The sequence below is a fragment of the Annulohypoxylon maeteangense genome, assembly GCF_022496945.1.
Source record: "Annulohypoxylon maeteangense strain CBS 123835 unplaced genomic scaffold GGS22scaffold_6, whole genome shotgun sequence".
Classification (NCBI taxonomy): Eukaryota; Fungi; Ascomycota; class Sordariomycetes; order Xylariales; family Hypoxylaceae; genus Annulohypoxylon; species Annulohypoxylon maeteangense.
Genome location: NW_025953253.1, coordinates 1438649 through 1460199, shown reverse-complemented (window position 1 = coordinate 1460199; position 21551 = coordinate 1438649). Strand labels below are relative to the sequence as shown.

At 46.2% G+C, this 21551-nt stretch overlaps 6 protein-coding genes across 6 annotated transcripts; 1 reads left to right on the top strand and 5 right to left on the bottom strand.

Annotated features, from left to right (window-relative positions):
• Positions 1 to 235: 235 nt before the first annotated feature.
• On the bottom strand, positions 236 to 2055 carry GGS22DRAFT_160543 (NMT1 protein). The gene is made up of 6 exons (XM_047960940.1): positions 1937 to 2055; positions 1628 to 1678; positions 1476 to 1578; positions 1357 to 1425; positions 1154 to 1303; positions 236 to 1104 (listed from the first exon to the last, which is right to left on the bottom strand). The coding sequence occupies exons 2-6, from the start codon at positions 1660 to 1662 to the stop codon at positions 424 to 426; spliced, it is 1038 nt and encodes a 345-aa protein (XP_047820144.1). The 5' UTR covers positions 1663 to 1678; positions 1937 to 2055; the 3' UTR covers positions 236 to 423.
• Positions 2056 to 3749: 1694 nt separating this feature from the next.
• GGS22DRAFT_179202 (GroES-like protein) lies at positions 3750 to 4754 on the bottom strand (the record flags this gene model as incomplete). Its single annotated transcript, XM_047963660.1, has 2 exons — positions 3750 to 4636; positions 4700 to 4754. The coding sequence occupies 2 exons, from the start codon at positions 4752 to 4754 to the stop codon at positions 3750 to 3752; spliced, it is 942 nt and encodes a 313-aa protein (XP_047820143.1).
• Positions 4755 to 5772: 1018 nt separating this feature from the next.
• GGS22DRAFT_187545 (TPR-like protein) lies at positions 5773 to 9516 on the top strand (the record flags this gene model as incomplete). The annotated part of the gene is made up of 7 exons (XM_047964604.1): positions 5773 to 5846; positions 5916 to 6144; positions 6199 to 6261; positions 6319 to 6606; positions 6679 to 6850; positions 6905 to 7121; positions 7179 to 9516. The coding sequence occupies 7 exons, from the start codon at positions 5773 to 5775 to the stop codon at positions 9514 to 9516; spliced, it is 3381 nt and encodes a 1126-aa protein (XP_047820142.1).
• Positions 9517 to 11267: 1751 nt separating this feature from the next.
• On the bottom strand, positions 11268 to 12578 carry GGS22DRAFT_160528 (NAD(P)-binding protein). Its single transcript, XM_047960939.1, has one exon. It carries the CDS (start codon positions 12449 to 12451, stop codon positions 11420 to 11422), a length of 1032 nt encoding a protein of 343 aa, XP_047820141.1. The 5' UTR covers positions 12452 to 12578; the 3' UTR covers positions 11268 to 11419.
• A 619-nt stretch (positions 12579 to 13197) lies between these two features.
• GGS22DRAFT_160527 (protein indc11) lies at positions 13198 to 14860 on the bottom strand. The gene has a single exon (XM_047960938.1). It carries the CDS (start codon positions 14315 to 14317, stop codon positions 13313 to 13315), a length of 1005 nt encoding a protein of 334 aa, XP_047820140.1. The 5' UTR covers positions 14318 to 14860; the 3' UTR covers positions 13198 to 13312.
• Positions 14861 to 15468: 608 nt separating this feature from the next.
• Positions 15469 to 18121, bottom strand: GGS22DRAFT_199592 (uncharacterized protein). The gene has a single exon (XM_047966310.1). The coding sequence runs from the start codon at positions 17918 to 17920 to the stop codon at positions 15482 to 15484; it is 2439 nt and encodes an 812-aa protein (XP_047820139.1). The 5' UTR covers positions 17921 to 18121; the 3' UTR covers positions 15469 to 15481.
• Between the last annotated feature and the right edge of the window lie 3430 nt (positions 18122 to 21551).

The following is a 21551-nucleotide window of genomic DNA, read 5'->3' as shown; positions in this document are numbered from 1 at the left end:
TCCGCACCTCGGCGTGGGGTGACAGATCTTGGCAGCGACAAGCCAAGTTTTGAGTTTTCTTTTTTTAAATGGCCGGTTCGATGCCAAGAGAATATACACGTATCCATACCGATCGACGACTCCACGCGTCTAAGTGCATAGATTATTACCCCACACGGATCGGATACGACGCGCTTTTCTTCCAATTTTCTTTTTTCAGGTTTTTATGTTTACGAAGTACACTAAAAGACTCATATTCGTCGGAATTGCTGTCGATTGGTTCTCATATACTATTTATACTACTAGAGGAGCTATCTTATTGGTGAGGTAATGAGCGTCTGGCTTATTCATCAAAGAAATTCCTGCAGGTAACAATTTCGTTTCACAGCCGTAGGTACCTGATACCTCTTTTCAATAATCACCTGGGCACGTATATTGCACCTCTTAAGCTTGGACAGTAGCACCATCAACCTCAAGACGGTGGAAACCACCATTGCTAGCAACGTCCTTCTGCAGCGCAGCCATGCGCTTCTGGTCTCCGGTTGGGTCGGAAGACTCGCCCTCGAGAGTCCAGGACAGGAACGAGTTAGTGTAGTTAGGCTGGAAGCTCTGGTCTAGGACACCGAGGCGCTTGCCGTAGCGGGTGACCTTCTCCCAGTCGCGGCGGACGTTCTTCAGGTCCTTGGAGAAGTACGCGAACGAGCGCTCGAAGATCTTGCGGTTGAGCTCCGTGCCCATCACCGGCTTGAAATCGACATACTCGGCGAACGCCTTGGCCGGCTCCGCGAGCACGAAGTCCGTCGCGCGCTTGACAGCTCGCATGAACGCGCGCACCTTCTCCGGGTTCTCCGATAGGAACTTCTCGTTGCCGATGTACAGGATCGTGCAGAAGCAGCAGCAGCCTAGCTCGGCTAGTTCATCGATGCGCAGCATTTGCACATCGCTCTTGGGACGGCCCTGGGAGGTGAGCCATTCCTCCAGCTCGACCATTTGCACGTTCTCGAGGCCGATGCCGGCGTCGATCTCGCCCTTGATGATGGCCTTGGAGACGTTCATGCCGCAACGCACTGCGGTGTAGTCGGCCGGGGTCATGCCGTAGTGGGAGGTAAGCTCATCAATTTGGATCTATGGGAGGTTAGTGATGCGTTTCGCGGAGGGAGCAAGGCTGACATGCCTTTCCGAATTCTCCAACGTAGCCAATTCGCTTCCCCTTGAGAGTCGTAAAATCAGGGGTGATACCGCTGTCTTTCAAGTATACAACGCCCGTGAAAGGCTCGTCGAGCAAAGACCCGATGGAGAGGACCGGGAAGTTGCGCGCTTTGGCCTATGTTTTTCTCCTTAGTCTGAGTTGCTAAGTATCATCGGACGGTGCCTTACAGCAAGAGTGTGGATCATCGCCTTGAAGCCAAGGTCAACTTTTCCAGTGCCGATGATTTCGGTGACATCCTGTTTCGTGTGAGAACTAAATCTGTATGAGGTGCAACAATCAAGCGTACGCTCGGGTCGTTGGGCTCTAGTAGAGCCACCTTGATACCTTCATCCTTGAAGTAACCTTTGGCTTGGGCCAGGTAGAGAGGGGCGTGGTATGGCGTCGCGTGCCTGCTGGCGTTAGTGAACATTCATCTACTGTAGATGCCTCCATGCTTGCCAGTTGGTCAAGAAGGTAATCTTGTCGGTAGACATGGTGGATCAAGCAAAGCTGCAAGAGTTAATATTAAGCTGTCCAAACAGAGTAAGGGAAGGGGAAGCAGCATGTCCTTTCGCTGGAATTATCCAGATCAAGTTTGAACGGTGTAATCTCAGCCCATATGCCTCTCTCCTACTAGATCATCTCCTCAATGGAATTGAAGGGCGATTCTTCGTAGGATCGAAAACATCGAGCACCCGCCATGCGATTGACAGACGTTACCTTGATACTGAGATAGCTCCATGATGGCAGGCGCTTCTTGGACCATACCAATGGGATGACTTGTCGATGTAATTGTAGGTAACTTAGATCTATATCTAGCAAATAGAAACGTTGAAGAAGAAGAAGAAGAAACAGAAGAAGCCACAAGGGTACAGGAGAGTGGGAATATCTTGAAATATATCGGAAAAGATGAGGGGTAGCTATGCTCCGTAGAGAGCCGATGGTGGGTCAGTCATGCAGTTCGGCACCATCTTGATAACATATCGCCTCACTATTCTACCTAGTGTTTCTCCTTTTGCGTGATTTATTCTTTTTGTTATCTAGTAGGAGGAAGGTATATTATGAAAGTGACAATACGTTTTTCTAAAATTCATTCGTGTACAAGATTAAGACGACATGCTACTAAAAACGATAATGACCTTTTGTAAATCTACACAAATTCAACCACAATATTTTCAAGCTCTCGCAGCAGTCATTCGGCTTCTTTCTCACATCGAATATCAATCAATTCATTACTATAGGACATCTCTAAGGCTTCGAACGTGGGTACTCATATGTGATAAGTGAGGATCAAGCAATGAACACAGACCAATCTCAGAGATGACAGTCTAGTCATGTGATTAAAGAGATGAAGCCGATAGATTCTCGCGGACCTCAATGGGTCCTCCGACAGTTGCTCCACAACACATCAATGAGAGGACCAATTAATGCTTACGATAAGCAAAAGCCAAGAGTTCAGCTGAGTGAGGTGCGTAGTACCGAATGACAAAGTGCACTTAATAGGGGGCTGAGCTATGTGCCAAAGCTTCACCGGACCAGATGAGATACGAACATGAAATTAACTGTTTGCCCACAGGTAGAGGAAAATGTAGAAGTGATACTTTCTCAACCAGCTACTTAGGTAGGTACCAGATCTGAAATAATCTTTTCACAAATATCCCAGGCGTAAAAGATACCTATCTACATCACACCCACGTCTCTTCAACAACGCCAGCCACGAACGCAACCCCCACTGGCCAAAACTTGTTTGTGATACCACACGCTGCACCTTTCGGGGCGCTTCAAATCGACATCGCCGCCGCCACTCCCCATCATAGCGGCAGCACGGCAAGGTACCTCTACAAAAGTCCGACCCCAGCCCGACCGCGCATCTCGCCCAGCCCACATCCCACCCAGCCCCGCCTCTGCAACAGAAAACACACCGAAGAGAGCCTTGGCGCTATCCAGAAACCGCAGCGTCGTAATTAGATCGCAGCCGACAGGATATTCGCGGCGGAGAATACGACCCATGTGAATATTACGCTGAGAACGATTTGTGAGTGGTGCGCTATGCGCTTTATCAGGATATAGTTGGCGAAGAGGAGCATCGTTGCGACTGTGGCTTGACATAGCGCAGAGCAGAGGTCGTTGAGGGGGGAGGATGGCGGCTGGTTTGGGAAGAAAGAATCTGAAAGATTGGTTTAGGAGTTGACGAGCGATTGAAAATAGCGCCATTGAGCCAGTACGTTCGCCGGAACTAGGCCAAGGCGTTGGTCGAGATCGTGTAGCTCTCAGCCCTCCCAGTAAATGCTCCGGCTCACCAGAAGCAAATCTTGCCTCGGCTGGACGGTGTAACATGGCGGCCTCCCGAAAAAGGAAACATTGGTACACTGAGCTGGGCGTCTGGTAACCTGAAGTCAGACAAGCTGCGTAAGGGGGAGTCTTTTGAATTCCGATTTCACACCTAAGCTGCTTCCGTATAGAGGCTCTAACCTTGACAATAGGGCCTTCACGTTTCAATAACAGGTACTTGAACTCGGAATTTACATTCCATAACCCAATAAACAATCTAAGTCATTCAAGCCATTCGAATAAAGGCTGTCTATTCAATCTCTACAACTAGTTTCTTTGCCGAAACACCCTTCTTGAAGATATCCATCGCGTCCTGAATACCGTCAATGCCTTTTCTAGAAACCACTTCTGGCCGTGGAGCGACCTTGTAGACACCTTTCCCTAACGCCTCTACGAGATATCCGCCGAAAGTAACGGGAAGTGTCTCCTTAAACATGTCGACACCGCCAGTTCCAAATACCATTTTGGCATCGACGCCTTCTGGGACATCTCGTGGCTGCACTGGGTTGGAAGATGCAACGAACAGTTTCTGCTTTGACTTGTACGAAACTTGGCAAGCACTAGCTACGCTTCCAATGGCAAGGTAGATGCCAGCGCATACGCCCTTATCGAGCTCGGCGACAATGTCGTCGGTGACAGTGGGACTATTATAGTCGAAGACCTTACTAGCACCGAGGTCTTTCACGTAATCGAAGCTACGAGGGGAGCAAGTAGTGAAGACCTCGAAGCCAGCGCCCTTGGCCAGCTGAATGGCATTGCTTCCAACAGCTGAGCTACCACCCCAGATCAGGAGAGACTTGCCGGTGCTGGTGGCGTTGAGACTTGGGTGAGGCAACCCCAAGAAGTCCTTTCCGAAGAGACCAAAGGAGGCGCTGGTAATGCAGAGCGGGAAGACAGAAGCTTCACTGAAGGATAAGCCGTCTGGGATCCGGGCAGCTAGGGTATAGTCGACGGGGACATATTCCTGGAAGCCGTTGTTGATGGTGAAAGCAAAAACACGGTCTCCCACCTTGAACTTCGAGGCGGCGGTAGATCCAACCGCCTCGACGGTGCCGGCGAGGTCCTGACCTAAGATAATTGGATATTTGATGAACGGCAGAGATTGGTCTTGAAGTATGGCATCACAGGGGTTGATGGCTCAAGTGTGAATCTTCAGGAGAAGCTTTCGGTCTTCAAGCTCAGTTGGGGTTTGGCTCTCACGGATGATACCTGGGACTCCGGGCTTGTCTTGCCAAACTGATCGGTTGGTCGGCATCTTCGAAGCTGAAAAAAGACGGTATGGGATATACTGTGTAGTAGAGTGTAGGTGCCTAGTTGGCAATCTTGGGAAGTACTTGATGATGTGACTTTCGATCGTGACCTAGAAAGCTACCTAGTACATACGTAAGTTAACGGTACCTACCTACCTACTATGTACACAACCGTTATATAGCCAAAACACATTATGGAATATATGTATTATCGTAGTAGACTACTTGCGGAGATAAATAATTAACGTCAGTATCAAGTCAGTCGTGAGCTGAACGGGGCCCGGAGATTAGGTCCGGACTTTGAACAACTTTCCGCTACGAGACTACCTACCTTATACCTGCCTAGGTATTTAATTGAAATTCACCCAATTATTAAACTCTTAAAACATAGTCCATACCTGGTAGGTACCAGCGCCATGTAAAGGATAACTAGTCGCGATAATAGACGAAGTTCTCTGAAAACCGATAATATTTGTATTATAAAGGGGGAGGAGGAACACTAGGTACCTAGGATGACCAGGAACATGTATAGTAATAGCTAACGACCTCGGGAGGTTAATCTAGGATATTGAGAACCGCCTACGCCTACACCATCTGATGTAGACCACGGAATGCCAACGATAAGATGGAGCTATGGATGGTCTCCTCGATGTCATCTTTCGCAGTGACTAGGTACCTAGGTACCTAGTTGGATACTAATTGTACCGAGAATTGTCCTTGATGTCCTCCATACAGAATAATCAGCCACACGCCAATATAGGTAGTAATTTTCAAGAGGTGCGGAATATAGAATACCCTTCTCCCGATTGTTTCTGTAGGGCACACTAATGTCGATATGGCTGCAGACATAGCCTCAGCTTGATCTCATAAGGGTGTAGCCCCTCCCCCCAATCCGTCTGGCGCTGAAATTTGCTTTCTATTCTCTTTCCTTCCCTCTACCCCATAAAATTGTTGTGGGATTATCAGTAGCACAACCGTCCTATCGATGTCGCCGTCGTGCTTCTCGCCGATATTTCGGGCAAGATGGTTGAGCCTGGGCTTCATATTCTTTTTGACAGTGGCAAGGACAGCCCAGACCGCGGCGTTGTAGAAATAGAGTAAGCCCGGCCTCAATCTTGTCCCCCGCCCTGCGGTGACCGAATACCGTTGACAAAAGATTCTGCTAGTATAGTCGCTGTACACGGGCTTAATTTCAGGAACAACCCCGACCACGCGCGAGATACTTGGAAGGCGAACGACACGTTATGGCTAAAAGATTTCCTACCTAACGAACTCGCAAAACCGGCCCGAGTGATGCTATTCTCCTACAACTCGAGCCCTGCAATTGATGCCGCGGCGACTAAGCTCGCCGACCATGCCAAAAGCCTACTTCAATGGCTCCACATCGAGCGAAAGGTGTGACCCAATGCACCCCTCTTGAGCGATGCATTCTTCTTATCAGATTGACAGGACTCACCGCAAAGACCTCTTGTATTCATCTGTCACAGCCTTGGTGGTTTAGTGGTTAAGGAGGTTAGTAAACCAAACATGTGAGTCGGTATTAGGTGTGCATCAAGTTAACAGCGACAGGCTCTTGTCGAAGCAGCTTTAGACGTTACATATAAATCTATCGCTGAAGAAACCAGGCTACTCGTGTTTTTTGCTACTCCTCATCGTGGCGGAAATGGGGTTGGCATTGGCGAAATCGTCGCAAAAATTGTTCGAGCTGGCTTACGAAAGCCAAAGAACGACCTCCTCGATGCGCTCAAGAAGAATTCCGATAGTGCAACTAAACGATTTGAACAATCACGACACGTATACGAGCGATGCCTTGTTGTAAATTTCTTCGAAGGAAGATCGTATGGGAAGCTCGGAATCGTACGTTGGCACCGAACATAACCCCAACTCATTCTATCCAAGTACCTACCTAGTACTAACCAATTTCTCTAGATAGTTGATAGGGATTCCGCAACTCTCGGCCTCCCTGGAGCTCGTGAAAAGCAACTTCCAACAGATGCTGACCATAGTACTATTTGCAAGTTTGATTCAGTCGACACTCGTGCATGTCAACTGGTTTTACGGACGATTGTGACAGAGGTCGACCGTGCACTGGAAATAGAATGTATGTATCGATAAACTTGAATTGTATAAGACTTGGACTGAATCTGTTACCCAGTACGTTACCCAGCATGTTTCCCAGGGAACGTTCACTGGCTTGTCCCCCGATCCGTGAATGCGCTATTTACCGGTCGACAGAAGATCATCACGAAAATAAAAAACGCCGTGATCCCATCTACCGCTCCTAGTGTTCAGAAGAGGTTTATTTTGACCGGCATGGGCGGTCAGGGCAAGAGTGAAATCTGCCTCAAGGTGGCCGATGAACTTCGCGAAAAGTAGGTTGGGCATCACCACTTTATCTTCCCATACTTCCTAATATTTACGTCTTATAGGTTCTGGGGTGTATTCTGGGTCGATGTCAGCAGCGATTCAACTGCCAAAGCAGGGTTTTCGAAAATTGGAAAGATGTTGAAGTCAGGAGAAGCAGAAATTGATGAGGTCCGCGGTTTGCTTTCTAACATTGACCCAAAGCGTCCCTGGCTCCTGATTTTAGACAACGCCGACAATCCAAAAGTCGATTACAACCAGTACTGCCCCTCTGGTGCTCGAGGCACAGTTCTCATTACGTCTCGGAACCCTGAGTGCCAAAGATATGCGACAGTCGGTCACGAGGATCTTGGCAGTTTGGACAACAAAGACTGCATTAACCTCCTCCTACAATCGATGCAGTTAACTATTGCAGAATCGTCGACAATCAACTCCGATGCTGAGAGAGTCATTGAGGTTTTAGGTTCACACACGCTCGCCATACTGCAGGCTGGCGCGTACATCGCCACAGGTATATGTACTTTAAGCGAATATCCTGGCGTATTCCAAAAACAAAATGAACAGGTCCTCAAATTTAACTTGACCCAGGACCAATCAAGATATCGCAACGTTTTCGCGACATTGGAAGCATCGGCAGAAATCTTGGACCCACCCCAATCGGCAAATGCTGAAGATTCCCTATATCTTCTCCGAGCATTGTCACCACTGCATTATGAAAATGTACCTCTGGGTCTTTTTGCAGGCGCGTGGCAAGGCGCGCAGTATGTGGGGAAATACCTTGAATACGATGAGAGCGAACGCCTAACTAATGAGCACGTGTCCCAACTTCCAGATTTCCTTGAATGTCATAGCCATACCTGGGATCAGTCTCGTTTGTTGAAGGCTGCGAACCTGCTTGAATCGCTTGCTCTGATTAGAAAGAGTGGTGATGGTGATCAATTGACTATATCTATGCATCCACTCATACACAGCTGGATAAATCTCCGTCAAGAACCTGCTCAGGAAGAAGAATCTCTTCGCATGGCTCAGTGCATCATAGCACTCTCCCAATACTATCAACCCGATTGGCAGCCGTATCGAAATCGCATAGGGGTCCACGTATTGTCAGTACTCCAAAGAAGTTCACTCACCCATGGATGGGAGCGTCATCTGTTAGTACCAGTATATGTCCACATTGCCTGGTTACTGCACGAGTTGCGATATGACCAAAAGCTGGAAGAACTTCTCCGATATATTTTTACCAAACTACGCCTCGACCCTGATAACCCAAGTGAGCAGTTTCTATCCATTTTTGACATCGCAGCGACCAACGCCAACTATCGAGGAAAAATAGCACGTTCGATTAAAATATCAACATTCTTACTCCGAATCCAAGAAAAAACACTTAATGAGACGCATCCCGATCGACTTTCCTCGCAGCATGGACTTGCATGCGCATATGTAAAGAACGGGCAAATAGAAGAAGCTATTGATCTATTTCAACAAATAGTTAAGATTCGAGAAACAACACATAATGAAACGCATCCCGATCGACTTTCCTCGCAGCATGGACTTGCATGCGCATATGTAAAGAACGGGCAAATAGAAGAAGCTATTGATCTATTTCAACAAGTAATCCAGATTCGAGAAACAACTCTTAATAAAACGCATCCCAATCGACTTGCCTCGCAGTATGGACTTGCATGCGCATATCTAAAGAACGGACAAATAGAAGAAGCTATTGATCTATTTCAACAAGTAGTCAAGATTCAGGAAATAACACTTGATGAAACGCATCCCGATCGACTTGCCTCGCAGCATGGACTTGCGTGCGCATATCTACCTGAGAATGGGCAAGTAGAAGAAGCTATTGATCTATTTCAACAAGTAGTCAAGATTCAGGAAATAACACTTGATGAAACGCATCCCGATCGACTTGCCTCGCAGCATGAACTTGCTAGGGCATATCTAGAGAACGAGCAAATCGAAAAAGCTATTGATCTATTTCAACAAGTAGTTAAGATTCGAGAAACAACACTTCATGAAACGCATCCCGATCGACTTGCCTCGCAGCATGAACTTGCTAGGGCATATCTAGAGAACGGGCAAGTAGAAGAAGCTATTGATCTATTTCAACAAGTAGTTAAGATTCGAGAAACAACACTTAATGAAACGCATCCCAGTCGACTCATCTCGCAACGTTCGCTTGCCTACGCGCTTCAAGTCTATGCCGAGAGGGACCAACGACATTCCTCCTCTGAATCAAATACATCAGAAGAGCAACGTGTACCGCAGAAGGCAAAGCGTCAGAGACTACGACGCTTTCTATCTCATGGGCTGAGGCGTATAGTGGGTCGCCGCAATGTCAATGTCGCGCCTATATCAGAGCAGGAGGATGAAGGCGGAGGCGAGGTCGATAGTTAGCTCTAACAGTGAGCTGAGGTGGACTGGGTACTTCTGAGGTGACAACTGTCGGGGCTTAGGCTGGCAGCTGTCTCGTAGCAGCCAGGTAACTACGGTTGGTTGTTGCTGGTAGTTACTAGGATATGGGTGACTTGGGGTTGCTGTGATTTTAAATTTCTGTGTTTTAGGGCGAACTCGGAGTTTGGTTGGCAGGATACCTAGGTTTTCATTTGAAGGTAGGTTCTGTGTTTGCAGCGATGAGTTAGGAGTTCGTTTGAGCGGGGCTTGGATGCTCTTTTCTTTGACCTTACCTACCTGGGGAGGTAGTTGAGAGGATTTTGTTGAAATTGATGTAGGTTACGCATATCACTTTCTATTACTTGGAAGGTTGAGTTGTCAAGTGCAAGTAGTCGTTCGTAGATAGGTGGTAACCCCTTGGATACGGAGCGTCGACTTCCAGCCAGCGAATATTCCGATAGAAATATGGTGGATTGTGCCATATGCTCACCACATCAGCGGCCTCATGAACCCGGAAAGTATCGCTTTGCGAAAAGAAATGCGCCGCGAAAAGCAATCTACCTAAAAAATCTTATCACAGCCATTCCTTTTGGGGCAAACGTCGAAGAAGAATTGGAGTACTAGGTAGCCAAGGATGCTATGAACAATGGGCGATTGCGATTGCGCCACTGGCGGAAGAGCTGCATTGGAACCTGGAAATATCAATGAGGAATTATGGATCCCGACGCGGAAATTTTGAACCGCGTTGTACTGACACGGGACTCCACCTACGAACATTGTTACAGTCATGGATCTCGATAAAAAAAGAACTCTTATGTCGGAAAGACATGCGTCCGGGAACACGATGTTTTTATTTCACGTTTATTGCTACTCAGTTGCGGATAACATCGAGGCACCAATGTCACAAGGGTCCAAGGATAAGTAATGAATCACTAAAGTAAATTGGGAAAGGATCTTGGACTGAAAAAAGCCAGCTACTTGGGACGCACGCTATTTCTACTTGCGTTGATGGACGAAATTAGTTACGATAGGTACGGATGACGAATATCAGTTGGAATCGGATAATAATGATACAGAAGAGTGGTGGTGGCTTTTACGTAGGTACCTCCTTAGTGGATCCTAGGTGAGGCAAAGGGATATCACGTGACAGAAACGCCACCCCCTTAATCTCTTCTAAGAAAAATATTCTACTTCGTATTTATTTATTTATTATTATTAATAATTTACATTATACGGTATTATATTATATATATTTTATTATATTATTATATTTATATAAAATTATATAATAAACGGTATAATGTTATATAAAAGTTAAAAATTTTTAATAATCGACGATTTTTTTTTTTTTAATATATACGATATTTTAATTAATTAAAAAATATTTATTAAGTATAATTTTTATTAATTTAGTTTTTTTTAAACGCATTTTTTAAACGTAAAATTATATAAAATTTTTTAAATAATCGATAAAATTAAATTAAAATTAATAAATTAAAATTTATTAATTTAAAATAAATATTTATATATAAACGCGTTTTTTAAATTTTTTTTAAATTTTACCGATAAATAAATTAATTATATAAAATAAAAAAATTATAAATAATTATTAAATTATTTAAAAATTAAATAAAATTATTTTAAATTTATATTTATTTTTTTTAAAATTAAATAATTTTTCGAAAAATTAAATAATTTAATTAATTAAAATATTTAAAATTATTTTAAAATAATTATATATATTATATAAATAACTCTTATATATTTGGGGTATGTGGGGCCGGAGGGTTTTTCCGTTCCGTTATACGTATAATGAATTTATTATACGGTATAAGTATAATACATTATGCGCATAATGTATAGTTGTATTATACATTGCGGAACCTTAGTTATCATAGCTACTTACTTACATGAAGCCCTCTGCACAAGCCCTGACGCTCTCCTCGAGGCTAGTCCACCCCTTATGGCCTAAACCCTTAATCAACTCCTCGCCCCTCTGGTTTGGAACATCTGTCTGGTCCCAGCCGTTGTCTTCCAAAACCGGTATTTTTCTCTCGGGATAAAGCTTCTGCAAGATTTGGCCGACACGAGACCAGCTATACCGATCACTAAATCCGAAAATTCTCTCCCCGTTTACCCCAGGGGTGATTAGAGCTGCCACGTAAAGCAATCCGCAGTCAATGGTGTCGACGTGCCATTGAGGCGGTATTGAGCCAAGCAGATTCAGGTTGACCCCATCGACGACCCATTTGACCATGCCACATGTACTTGGAAATCCTTGGCCCTTAGGGTCAAGGCATTTACCGATAACAGTCTCGGGAAGAATCGAGTTGAAAGTGAAAGATGGTTTCTCTCTTCTAACCCAATCCCAGACTTTCTGCTCAAGTAAAGTCTTGAACGCCATGTACGGCTTGATGCCTTTCTCCTCGGGGGTGGCATTGCTTCTCACTACTTGAACAGCATGTTCATTAAACGACCATTCCGTCAACTTGGTTTTCTTGGTCTGGTCCGGGGTGTATGCAGACCATGCACTGGTTGTGTAGGCGAATGACTTGACGCTAGGCTCATTCTTTGCCGCCTGGAGGAGCGACTCATTCCAAGGCCACTCTTCCTCAAGAGCGCTATCAATATCTTGAATCGTAAGTGCTGCTGCGCCGGCCACTGCTGCAACGCCGGAAACCCCTTTTACAGCTGCATCCCAAGCTCCCGGAGCGCCGAAATCGGACACTTGCACTAACTCGAAGTGACTTGAGGGATGCCGCGAGGAGAATAGTGGCTCCATCCACGTACATTTTGAAGGGTCCCGAACGGTACCTCGAACGTTATAACCAAATGCGAGTAATTGATCAACGGCATGAGAAGCAATCAAACCATTGGCGCCAGTGACTAGAATAGTGGAGCCCTGAGGTATCGTTGGAGTAAATGTGAGTTTAGCCATTGTTGGGTCGTGGTTTAGATATAAGTTCTAAGTATACAAGAAATTCTTTAAGATCAGGAAGATTTGCAGATACCAACAGAATTAGAAACCAGGAATTTCTGTGCCTTACATACTTGAGCGGTTGGTTACACATGCATACCTAGTAGTTAGGTATGTAGCTAAACTTCGCCGAAGCATAGGTACCTACCTTCATTTAGACCAATGCATCATCCCCCCACGTCTCGACCGTCATACGGATATGTAACGGTGGCATAGAACGTTTGCTAAGTATACACAGAAGTATTCTGTCTCGTCGTTCCCGATCATTCTTACCATAGAAGCTATCTAGTAAGCAATAGGACATCATGAGAATATGGAGCGATGAATCGAAGTGAAATTATACAACCTTGGAAGATACCGATTGATTCCTCCGGCATTCCGAGAATATCTGACATTTGTCATCGATTCATCACGATACGTTAAATCCGCTATTCCCATCTCGGGTATCCAGTATTATGGTGTGGGTCAAGACGGCTGTATGAAGTAATCCAACTGGCTGTCTACCTACCTAGGTACCTACGATTATAAATACAATCCTAAGGTCCGAAGGCCGAGAACTTGGTTACTTCTTATTAGGTTGCATGTAAGGGCTGAAATATTAGCATAACGAGTTAGACAGAGGTGTTTACCAGGTACAATAGGTACTGCGATATGTTCTAGGTACATAACAAGATTCCAAATATCATTGGTATCAAAACAATAGAAAAAGATGACCTAAAAACGCTCTACCCTTCCTCCACAAACCCCCAAACTCCCAGACGCTAACTGACGTCGACGGAAAATAACAATTAATAATAAAGGAAATCAAGCCCATCAAACAACCTAGTCCCTAGCGACTTTAATAAACAACGACCCAATGCCCGTCCCGCCGCCCCACTGGCTATGCGCAATCTTGATATCCTCCATATCCCACTGATTCTTAACCGGGGCAGTAATAAGCCCCGTCCTAACCATCTCTAGCAACGCCTCAATATCCTCCTTATACGTAGCCTGGTCGCGAGAGATACCGAAGAAAGTCGCCTTCTTGCCGCACATGAAGTTGAGATTCTTCGCCATCAGCTTCATGATGGGGCCCCAGGGGCTCCTGACCTGGCCGTTCTCGAGTATGCCCTTGTTGTTGCCGTAGGCGACGAGGAAGCCGTTCGGGGACAGGATGGAGTAGCTTTCGTCGAAGCTCTCGAAGCCGAGGGGGTCGAAGACGACGTCGACGCCGCCGAGCCCCTTCATCGCGTCGATCCACTTCTTGTCCGTGTACGCGAACGGCGTGGCGCCGTGCGCCCGCACGTCCTCGTGGTTGCGCGCGCTTGCTGTCCCGTAGACCTCCGCGCCCTGCAGCTTGCTCAGGATCATCAGCCCGCACCCCACCGCGCCGCTGATGCCGTGCACGAACACCTTCTGCCCCCGCGTCACCTTCGCCGTGTGCTTCACCATCCCGTACGCCGCGAACCAGTCGCTTATCATAGCCGTCGCCTGCACGTGGTCCACGCCGTCCGGGATCTTGACCGCGTACTTCTCCGGCTGGTTGACGAGCTCCGAGTTCGCGTCGTACTTGGTGAGCACGCCCACGACGTCGCCGACCTGGAAGGCCGTGCAGCCTTCGCCGTTGGCGCGGACGGTGCCTACGAGGCAGTAGCCTGGAGTCAGTGGGGCCTTTTTCTGGAACGGGTAGACGCCTTTGCGCATCCCGACGTCGGCGCCGTTGAACCCTGCGTATTCTACTGCGATCTGTATGTGGCCTGCTGGCGGGTGCGGGACGATGTCGTCTACGATTTTGAGGACGTCGACATCGCCAAATTCGGTGATGACGACTTTGCGATTGGCGGTCATTGTTGTGCAAATGTTATGTGCTGCTTAGTAGGTACCTATGTAAAGTATGTCGTCGAGCACGTCCTATCTTACAAAGACGAGGAGCTTTCAAGGTTTGAGTAGCAAGCTTGAGATGGAGAAATTGGTAATGCAGAACAAAGAGATATGGGTAGAGTTGACGGACCCGCCAGTGCTTTATAAGGCTCTAATGATGCCGTCGAGACGTACATCTTCAGCATCAAAATAGGTCTGTCCCAAAGCGGCTGTAATTTCTACGTTTCATCTTAAGGACTTAGCAGTGGTCGTTCACCTCTTCATCTGATCGGTCCGGTCGAATTGACTGCCTCCAGGTGTTTTCGGGGCACTGTCCCCACAATTATTAGCCGATTATTCGGATAGGAAGCGATATCAAGAGACCGTCAGGGGCTAGACTCCAAGTCCGACGGCATAAATTCCATCCGTTGAATGATTATAGTATGACTTGGTGGTGGCAGTGCTTACGGTCCTAGGCTCCTCTGATCGTCTGAAATCTTCAGCTTTGGTCATCCCTTATCAATAATCGCTGTGCCGAATTCAATTTCAAGTACGCTCAGCGAATAGAAAAGTAAATATCTACAGGACGACCCGTATAAATCGAGGCGGGAGGATGCTATATCGATGATTTTGCTAGGTTTAATGCTGCATGTAAGCCTTGAAGGATGCCGGCTAGACCCCTTGCAGAGACACGGCCAGCCCTACGCGGACAAACACATAGCAGGCGACTTGAAACACGGTCAATAAACCATCCATTCTTTTACAGGCGATTCTTAATATGGATTTGGGAGCACCTGTATTGGGTAAACTGTCTCACATTCGATAATTAATACTCAATTAGAGAATGACATGGATCAAATATTTATATATCGTGAAAAAGGGGTTAAACAGGGGTAAGTCTTGGCACCCCTGATTTTCTACTATGCGTAGAATAGAAATAGCTGAGTGTGTACTAGGTACCTAGGTGGGTAGGTAATTATTATAATATTTAACGATTGTGTTTCTTCCCAGATATTATACATCTAATCTTCTTCATACAGTCGTTGCCCCTATTCATCTACTCATTTTTATACAATTGGTATCACAATAAAGCACTAAAACCACCAATAACCCAAACTCCCCCTTTTCTCCAATCCCAACCCCCGGTTAACTCTATGATGTTGTCGCCCAATTCTGCCAGATGACTGGTCCGTTTAACTCCATGTTATGAATATCAAATCCCATAATGTTGTGTTCGTCCTGATACCAAGACGCTTCATCTATTTCCCTCATATGCACTGTATGCATGTTCGTTCCGCTTGTTTTATATGCGTCGCTATTGTCTTCATGTTTCCCAACATAATGGAACCATTGATGTTCAATTGGCCCGTGCGCTTCCGGTCCCGTCGCCGCCATGATGTTGCTATTATCGATCGAACTAGATTGGAACCCTTCAGGAACAAACGACCTGTAACTATTCGATAATAGAGGAGTTGAAGCTAAACTCGTACCCATGGATCGAGGAGGCGAAAGCGCTGGTGGTCCATGTATATAGTGATCTTGCTCCATCACAGAGGCTGAGCTTGTAGAAAGCGAAGAACTTGGCCTTCTTTGCCAATGGTAGTTCATTGCTGGCGAGCCGATCTCAAACTCCATTACCGAACTTTTGATATGTCTCTTCACAGCCCGGAGAGAAGATCCAGAACCGAAGAAATAGTCCTGGGAGAGTTCATCTAATCGAATAGCAAGGGCTCGAAGTCTGGATTCATACAATGTGTATATGTCGACATTATGAACTGACCCTTTCCTTGAGTTGATTGTTGATAATGCCCGAGCGCACGTGTCTAGAGCGAGGGTGAATATCTCTGCCGAAGAGGGGTGTAGTTGGGGAGGCCCTCGAATTAATGCGTTGGTAGCTGTCTGCTCATATGCAGATGTGATGATTCCGATAAGCCCATCTGCAGAAACGCAAAACTGGTGAATGACGTCTCCGGTAAGGACCGATCCGGAAAACCCTCTCTCTGAAGATGGGAAAAGTACATGGATTGCAATTGTATGATAGACAGCGAGGACGAGAGCCCGCGATGGGACATAGCTAATCTTACCATCCAAAACATGGATGCTTTCAACCAAGACTCGGTGAATTTCCTGTTGTACTAATACGAGATTTTGCGGGATTGAGCCGTTGTGGATGCGTCCGGGAGCTTCTTGCCAAAATCCAACTCCATGTGTATTGGCCGACGAGATGTCTTGCGGATATAGACCACAGATGTACGCGATTACCGACGAAATATGTACTAGGGGCCATATATCCAGCAGCGCGGCCTTCTGCCTCTGGACCGTGGATAAATTGTCTGAAGCCTCATCTAATTGAATCAAGACGGATGATGAAGCATCCACAGGAAGGAATGCCGATTCTAGACTGGCCTGAGGAAGGTAAGGTAGCTGTTGGTCTATTTGCATGGACATCCATTGAGTCAGTATGAAATTAATCCACCACAGGTAAGCCACCATCTCCTTCTCAACCTCGCATATGTCGATACCGTTGATACGGCTGCCGGCTCCGGTAGCAGTGGCCGACCATTTTTGATTTTTAAGCTCCGTAGCCAAGCGGCTCGCAAGACTAATATAGCAAGTTGCACGGCGGATCTGAGATTGGCAAAGTGCGTTCCATCCCAGGAGTGTTAAAGCTTGAACCGTGGAAACGGTTGGGTGGGGTAGAATAGATTGTCTAGCTCCTGCTTGGAGCGTGGGAGAGCCCGGGGTTCTGGAAAGTCGTTGTGTAGAAAGCTTGGCCGTAGCGTAGTTAAGAAGTGCTTGGCCACGAGCCCCTGCGGCATCGTCGCCAAGGAAGAAGTTGGCATCAGCCAAGACCACTGCTAGAAGGATTTCATCGATAGTTTCGCCGCGTAACTCATGCATTACTAGCGTCTTAGATAGTAGGAAAGATAGCGGGTGAGTTGAGAACCAAACATCAATCAGTTGTGTTGTTTTTCGACTTCCATATTCCGTCAAGGGACTCAGTCCTGGATTTGCGGTGTCGAACATGGTATCTGTGCGGTCCTCTTCGAGTCCGTCAACTAAAAACTTAGCTCCGCCGTTCTCCATTACTTGGCATCCTAGACTCCCAAGCTTGTTTACAACCATCGCAACAAGGTCTTCTGTAAGTAAAGAGAGCAGACCGGTATATTTCGCGGTATGCGAGCCGAAGCTCGGAATAGGATGGTTAGTGTTTGGCGAACCGCGAGGGATCGATGCCTTCTGCTGCCAGTTATCCGAATTTGTCCTATTACTCCGCCCCGAGAAGTTCTCCAAGAAGATTGTTTCTAGCTCCGATGCGATATTGGTTGAGGCAGCTAACACTGCGTCGGGGGATCCTCCATCTTTCTCGACAAAACCTGGATTGGGACTTTGTCGATCTGCCCTGGTGTCCGTTTGCTGCTGAGATCGAGATACGTATCGTGAAGGTGCTTGATAGGGTTCGAAGTCGTATATACAATCGACACCCTGCTTGCGGCAAGCTTCGCAGATAGTCTCGTTAGAACATTTTATCTTGCGAGAACGACAGAAGCCGCAAGACTTGCGTAATGGGTGTTTACTCGTCGAACTCATGTTGTGTGATGCAGCTGTTCAGTCGGTCGACTAAGTGAAGCAAGTGACGGGGGGCATGTGAACTGGGCTTCCTGGGGTTCTATAGAAATAAAATATTCCTAGGTCCTTCGGTAGAAAGTCGAAAGCTAGGGTCAAACTGCAAACCCTGGCCAACGAAGGATTCATGGGGAAGGTTATATGTTGTATCCACGTGGTTGCAGCTGCGAGAGCGAAAAGCGCGCCCTGTAGCTACAACTAAGCGTGATGACACTCCACACCCAAACAAGAACTTCCTATTCAGGTGGACGTTCATCGACAAAAATTTCGACTTTGCTGGTAGCTCATTTCCCTAACTAAAAATCTGGCCGCATTGCGTTTAATTAGAATTGTTTTCTTATCCTAATATTTCATGTGATTGAAGAACAGCCAACTCGTCCTACTATCATGAACTTCTCGTACAATGCGACAGCACTAGTAAATGCTCTTACCACAGCATTCATAGTCGGATGTGCGATTCTCGGATTTCCAAATCCAAGCTAGGTGGAGTCGAAGAATGACCGTTAAGGGAATAGCCAGAATAGGTACGTTGGCTTCCAATCGAGCACTCTTTTCACTTGCGCCACATGTTTCGTATGTTCGATCATCGTCAACGATAAAATAAGCATAATCATCAGCTGTAATACGCTTAATCCATGCCCAGATCCGGATGCTGGGGCTTATTTCGTATGCCTACATATGCACTTAACGCCGTACAGGTTAGTAAGATCTTCGCCCAAGTATACCTGGCAACATAACCTTGCCAGTTCACAGCGGCGACCCCGCGGCGGCTACACGAGAGTTCTTCAAAACCGTTGGCTCTGGAGTCGTAGGAATACTACGTTCCTAAGCTGAGACGCCGTTTCAGATGATCATCACCTTAGGCTACAGCTTGATCCCTGCTTCGCCATGCGTCTCATAATTCAGTGCTGGCGATAGGATCTTATCAAAAGAAGGGTTTATGTTAGGTGATATTTTTGGATTTTAGTCTCCTATTCGGGTTGGTACAGCCAGAATAGGAAATGCTAACTGATCGACAACTAACACCCGATTTGGCAATGAGATTCAGATAAGCTTAACTAGTTGCGGCAGTCAATAGCTCTGGGCGTTCCTTAAGATCCGTAATGCCGGACCTAACGCCAATAGAAAATCGCCTCGGATACAATATCTCCTCCGAGATGAGATCATCTTTCCTAGACAGGAACAAGTACCACACCGCAGACGCGTCGTATGAAGATACGAAGGATAAAAAGACAGCCAACATTGTTATTTCAGACTTTCCGCATATTCATCCGTGATCGTAAAAACATCATATTATAAGTTCGGCATTGATACTAATTAGCTTATTGAAAATCATCAGCTAGGTATGTAACATTCGCTTGCTAACCTCTTCGGCTAGATCAAGATGCTATTCTACGTGCAGCTAGAGACACTAGCTGATTGGAAAAGCCTCGGCTTCCCCCGCCAAGAACAGGATGGCTTAGGTATTTAACTACTTTGAACTAGTAGGGTTACCCTACCTATCACTCGGAACCGAGCTCAGTTTCATCGACTACGTTTCAAAGCCAAGACATTCTATGATCAGGGACCTAGGTAGACCACAGCTAGACGGCCTCATGTCAGCCTTAGGATTCTTTAATAGCTGTAAAAGGTGCAGTAGCTGATGTTCCGTTCACTTGATATTTACGGATATGCCGTCCTCGGAGAAGAAGCGGCTATCTTCCCCAGTCAGATCCCTTGACCATATCTAGCTAGTAACATACTTGCCCAGAAGACCTATTTCCATATACCGTCACATAATTTTTCGCATTGTTCTCTTACCGAATAGCAATAGCGCGTCAAAATGAACCGCGCGGGAAAATTCATGGCTTAGCCAAGCAAAAGGCAGTAATCCATCTCATTAAAGCCGAGCCATCTTACTAAGTTACAACAACCTATCTCCATTCTCGATTATATCTGCCCTGGGTTCCAAGAGAAATGCAGTCGTGCAGGGGCCGGCATTTGGTCCGTACCTATGTCATGGTGCGAATCGCATTCGCCTAACCGTCGGTGACCTAGCTGGTTAGCACACGACATCACCCATCACCAGATCTTGTTAGCATGCACACAAAGCCTTTCACGTACCCATCTACTTGCCGCCTCGGGATCTGATGCAGACATTAGACTGATGAAGATCGGCAGAGATGCTCGAAACCCTAAGTCTAGGGGCGTCACTCCATCATGACGGAAGCTACATGATACAAACTTCTTCTTGCTGAAGACGGAATAACTGGCTTGTCCAGTAGCTAGCCAATTAGATACTTGAAACAGAGGATATGTTTGGGCCACATCCCGGGGTTATCGTGGTCTTATAATCGTGCTATAGAACCACATGAATATCAATAACTTGCCAAGCACCATATCGGCATGGATGCGTCGACCTAGGGACCGGTGGGATATTCAAACCATTCGGTGTTATACTTCATGGATTTTTTCAAGAACCTCCCCAAATGGGTCTAGATACAATTTGACAACATGCTCAAGTTCCTGATGTTTCCACTCCTGACAAAGTCGACATCAACATCACATACCCAATCCCAGGAAGGTGCATCAGCTAGGTGCTTCTTGATTATAAATCGAAAATAATCAAGGGAATAATTATCGGCGATGAACAATTGGAAATTGTTCGCTAAAACATAACAAGGGCATGATATTCTCTTGGCTTATGAAAACACGAGGTAGATATCCAAAATTAGAAGTTGATATCTCCAGAAGCACCAATATCCTTATCCCCGTCTAAACAGCGAGCTTGACGCCGACTTGTCGTCGACTTATAACGGAACAGGAATGATGATCTATGCTTGCCCGCCAACATGCCTCTACTGTGCCACTGATTGACCTCGGGGTTCATTATTCGAGTTCGGGGAATGTGGCGATGCTCAGAAGACAATGACGACGACACATGAAGGGATTCAGAATTAGAAGACCAAAATGAAGGCATCGGCTTCGTAAATTACCTGTTTAGGTACCTAGGTAAGGATGGTTATATTCTTCCTGAAGTTCTAGACCTTTCATTGCCGGAATCTATGCAGCATTACAGAGACGTACCCACCGTAAGCTCTGCCGGTAACCTGGGGACTTCTGCTCTGAAACGATGGATTAGGTTCCCTGTATCTGCCGTCGTCTTCGCATACGTACGTCCAACGAACGATTGAATTCCTAGATGAATCAGTCGCTGGTTTACCAAAGTTTGAAGATTCCTATCCAATTAATTCTTTCCATTGAAATGACATAGCTGGAGAACAATATTTGCATAAAAATGGTGTGGGTGTGAACAGTATCTTGTGAGGGGCATGCACTATGTAGTGGCGTATGAGGCGTATGCAGTAAGATAGCAGAAATCATGATACCTTCAAAATATCTCCCAATTAGTATTGTAATTAATTAAAATACGAAATACTCCTAGTAACTCCGAGGTCCTTGGGTACTATTAGGTACGTACCTGCCTTAATTCAATGTTGAGCTCAGGGACATCATCAGACAGAAATGGTGGTGACGTCACTCGATCTTGTGTAACAATGACATCAACACTCAGTCACCAAATAATAAAATGTCCATCGAAGCACACGAATATCTA

What these genes read in the sequence shown, in the direction of transcription:
- GGS22DRAFT_160543 (XM_047960940.1), bottom strand. Translation starts at nt 1,662, where the DNA reads ATGTCTACCGACAAGATTACCTTCTTGACCAACTG. An exon ending in ATTACCTTCTTGACCAACTG is followed by an intron (nt 1,579 to 1,627) that starts GCAAGCATGGAG and finishes TAACGCCAGCAG; the next exon opens with GCACGCGACGCCATACCACG. An exon ending in CGATGATCCACACTCTTGCT is followed by an intron (nt 1,304 to 1,356) that starts GTAAGGCACCGT and finishes AGAAAAACATAG; the next exon opens with GCCAAAGCGCGCAACTTCCC.
- GGS22DRAFT_160528 (XM_047960939.1), bottom strand. Translation starts at nt 12,451, where the DNA reads ATGGCTAAACTCACATTTACTCCAACGATACCTCAGGGCTCCACTATT.
- GGS22DRAFT_160527 (XM_047960938.1), bottom strand. Translation starts at nt 14,317, where the DNA reads ATGACCGCCAATCGCAAAGTCGTCATCACCGAATTTGGCGATGTCGAC.
- GGS22DRAFT_199592 (XM_047966310.1), bottom strand. Translation starts at nt 17,920, where the DNA reads ATGAGTTCGACGAGTAAACACCCATTACGCAAGTCTTGCGGCTTCTGT.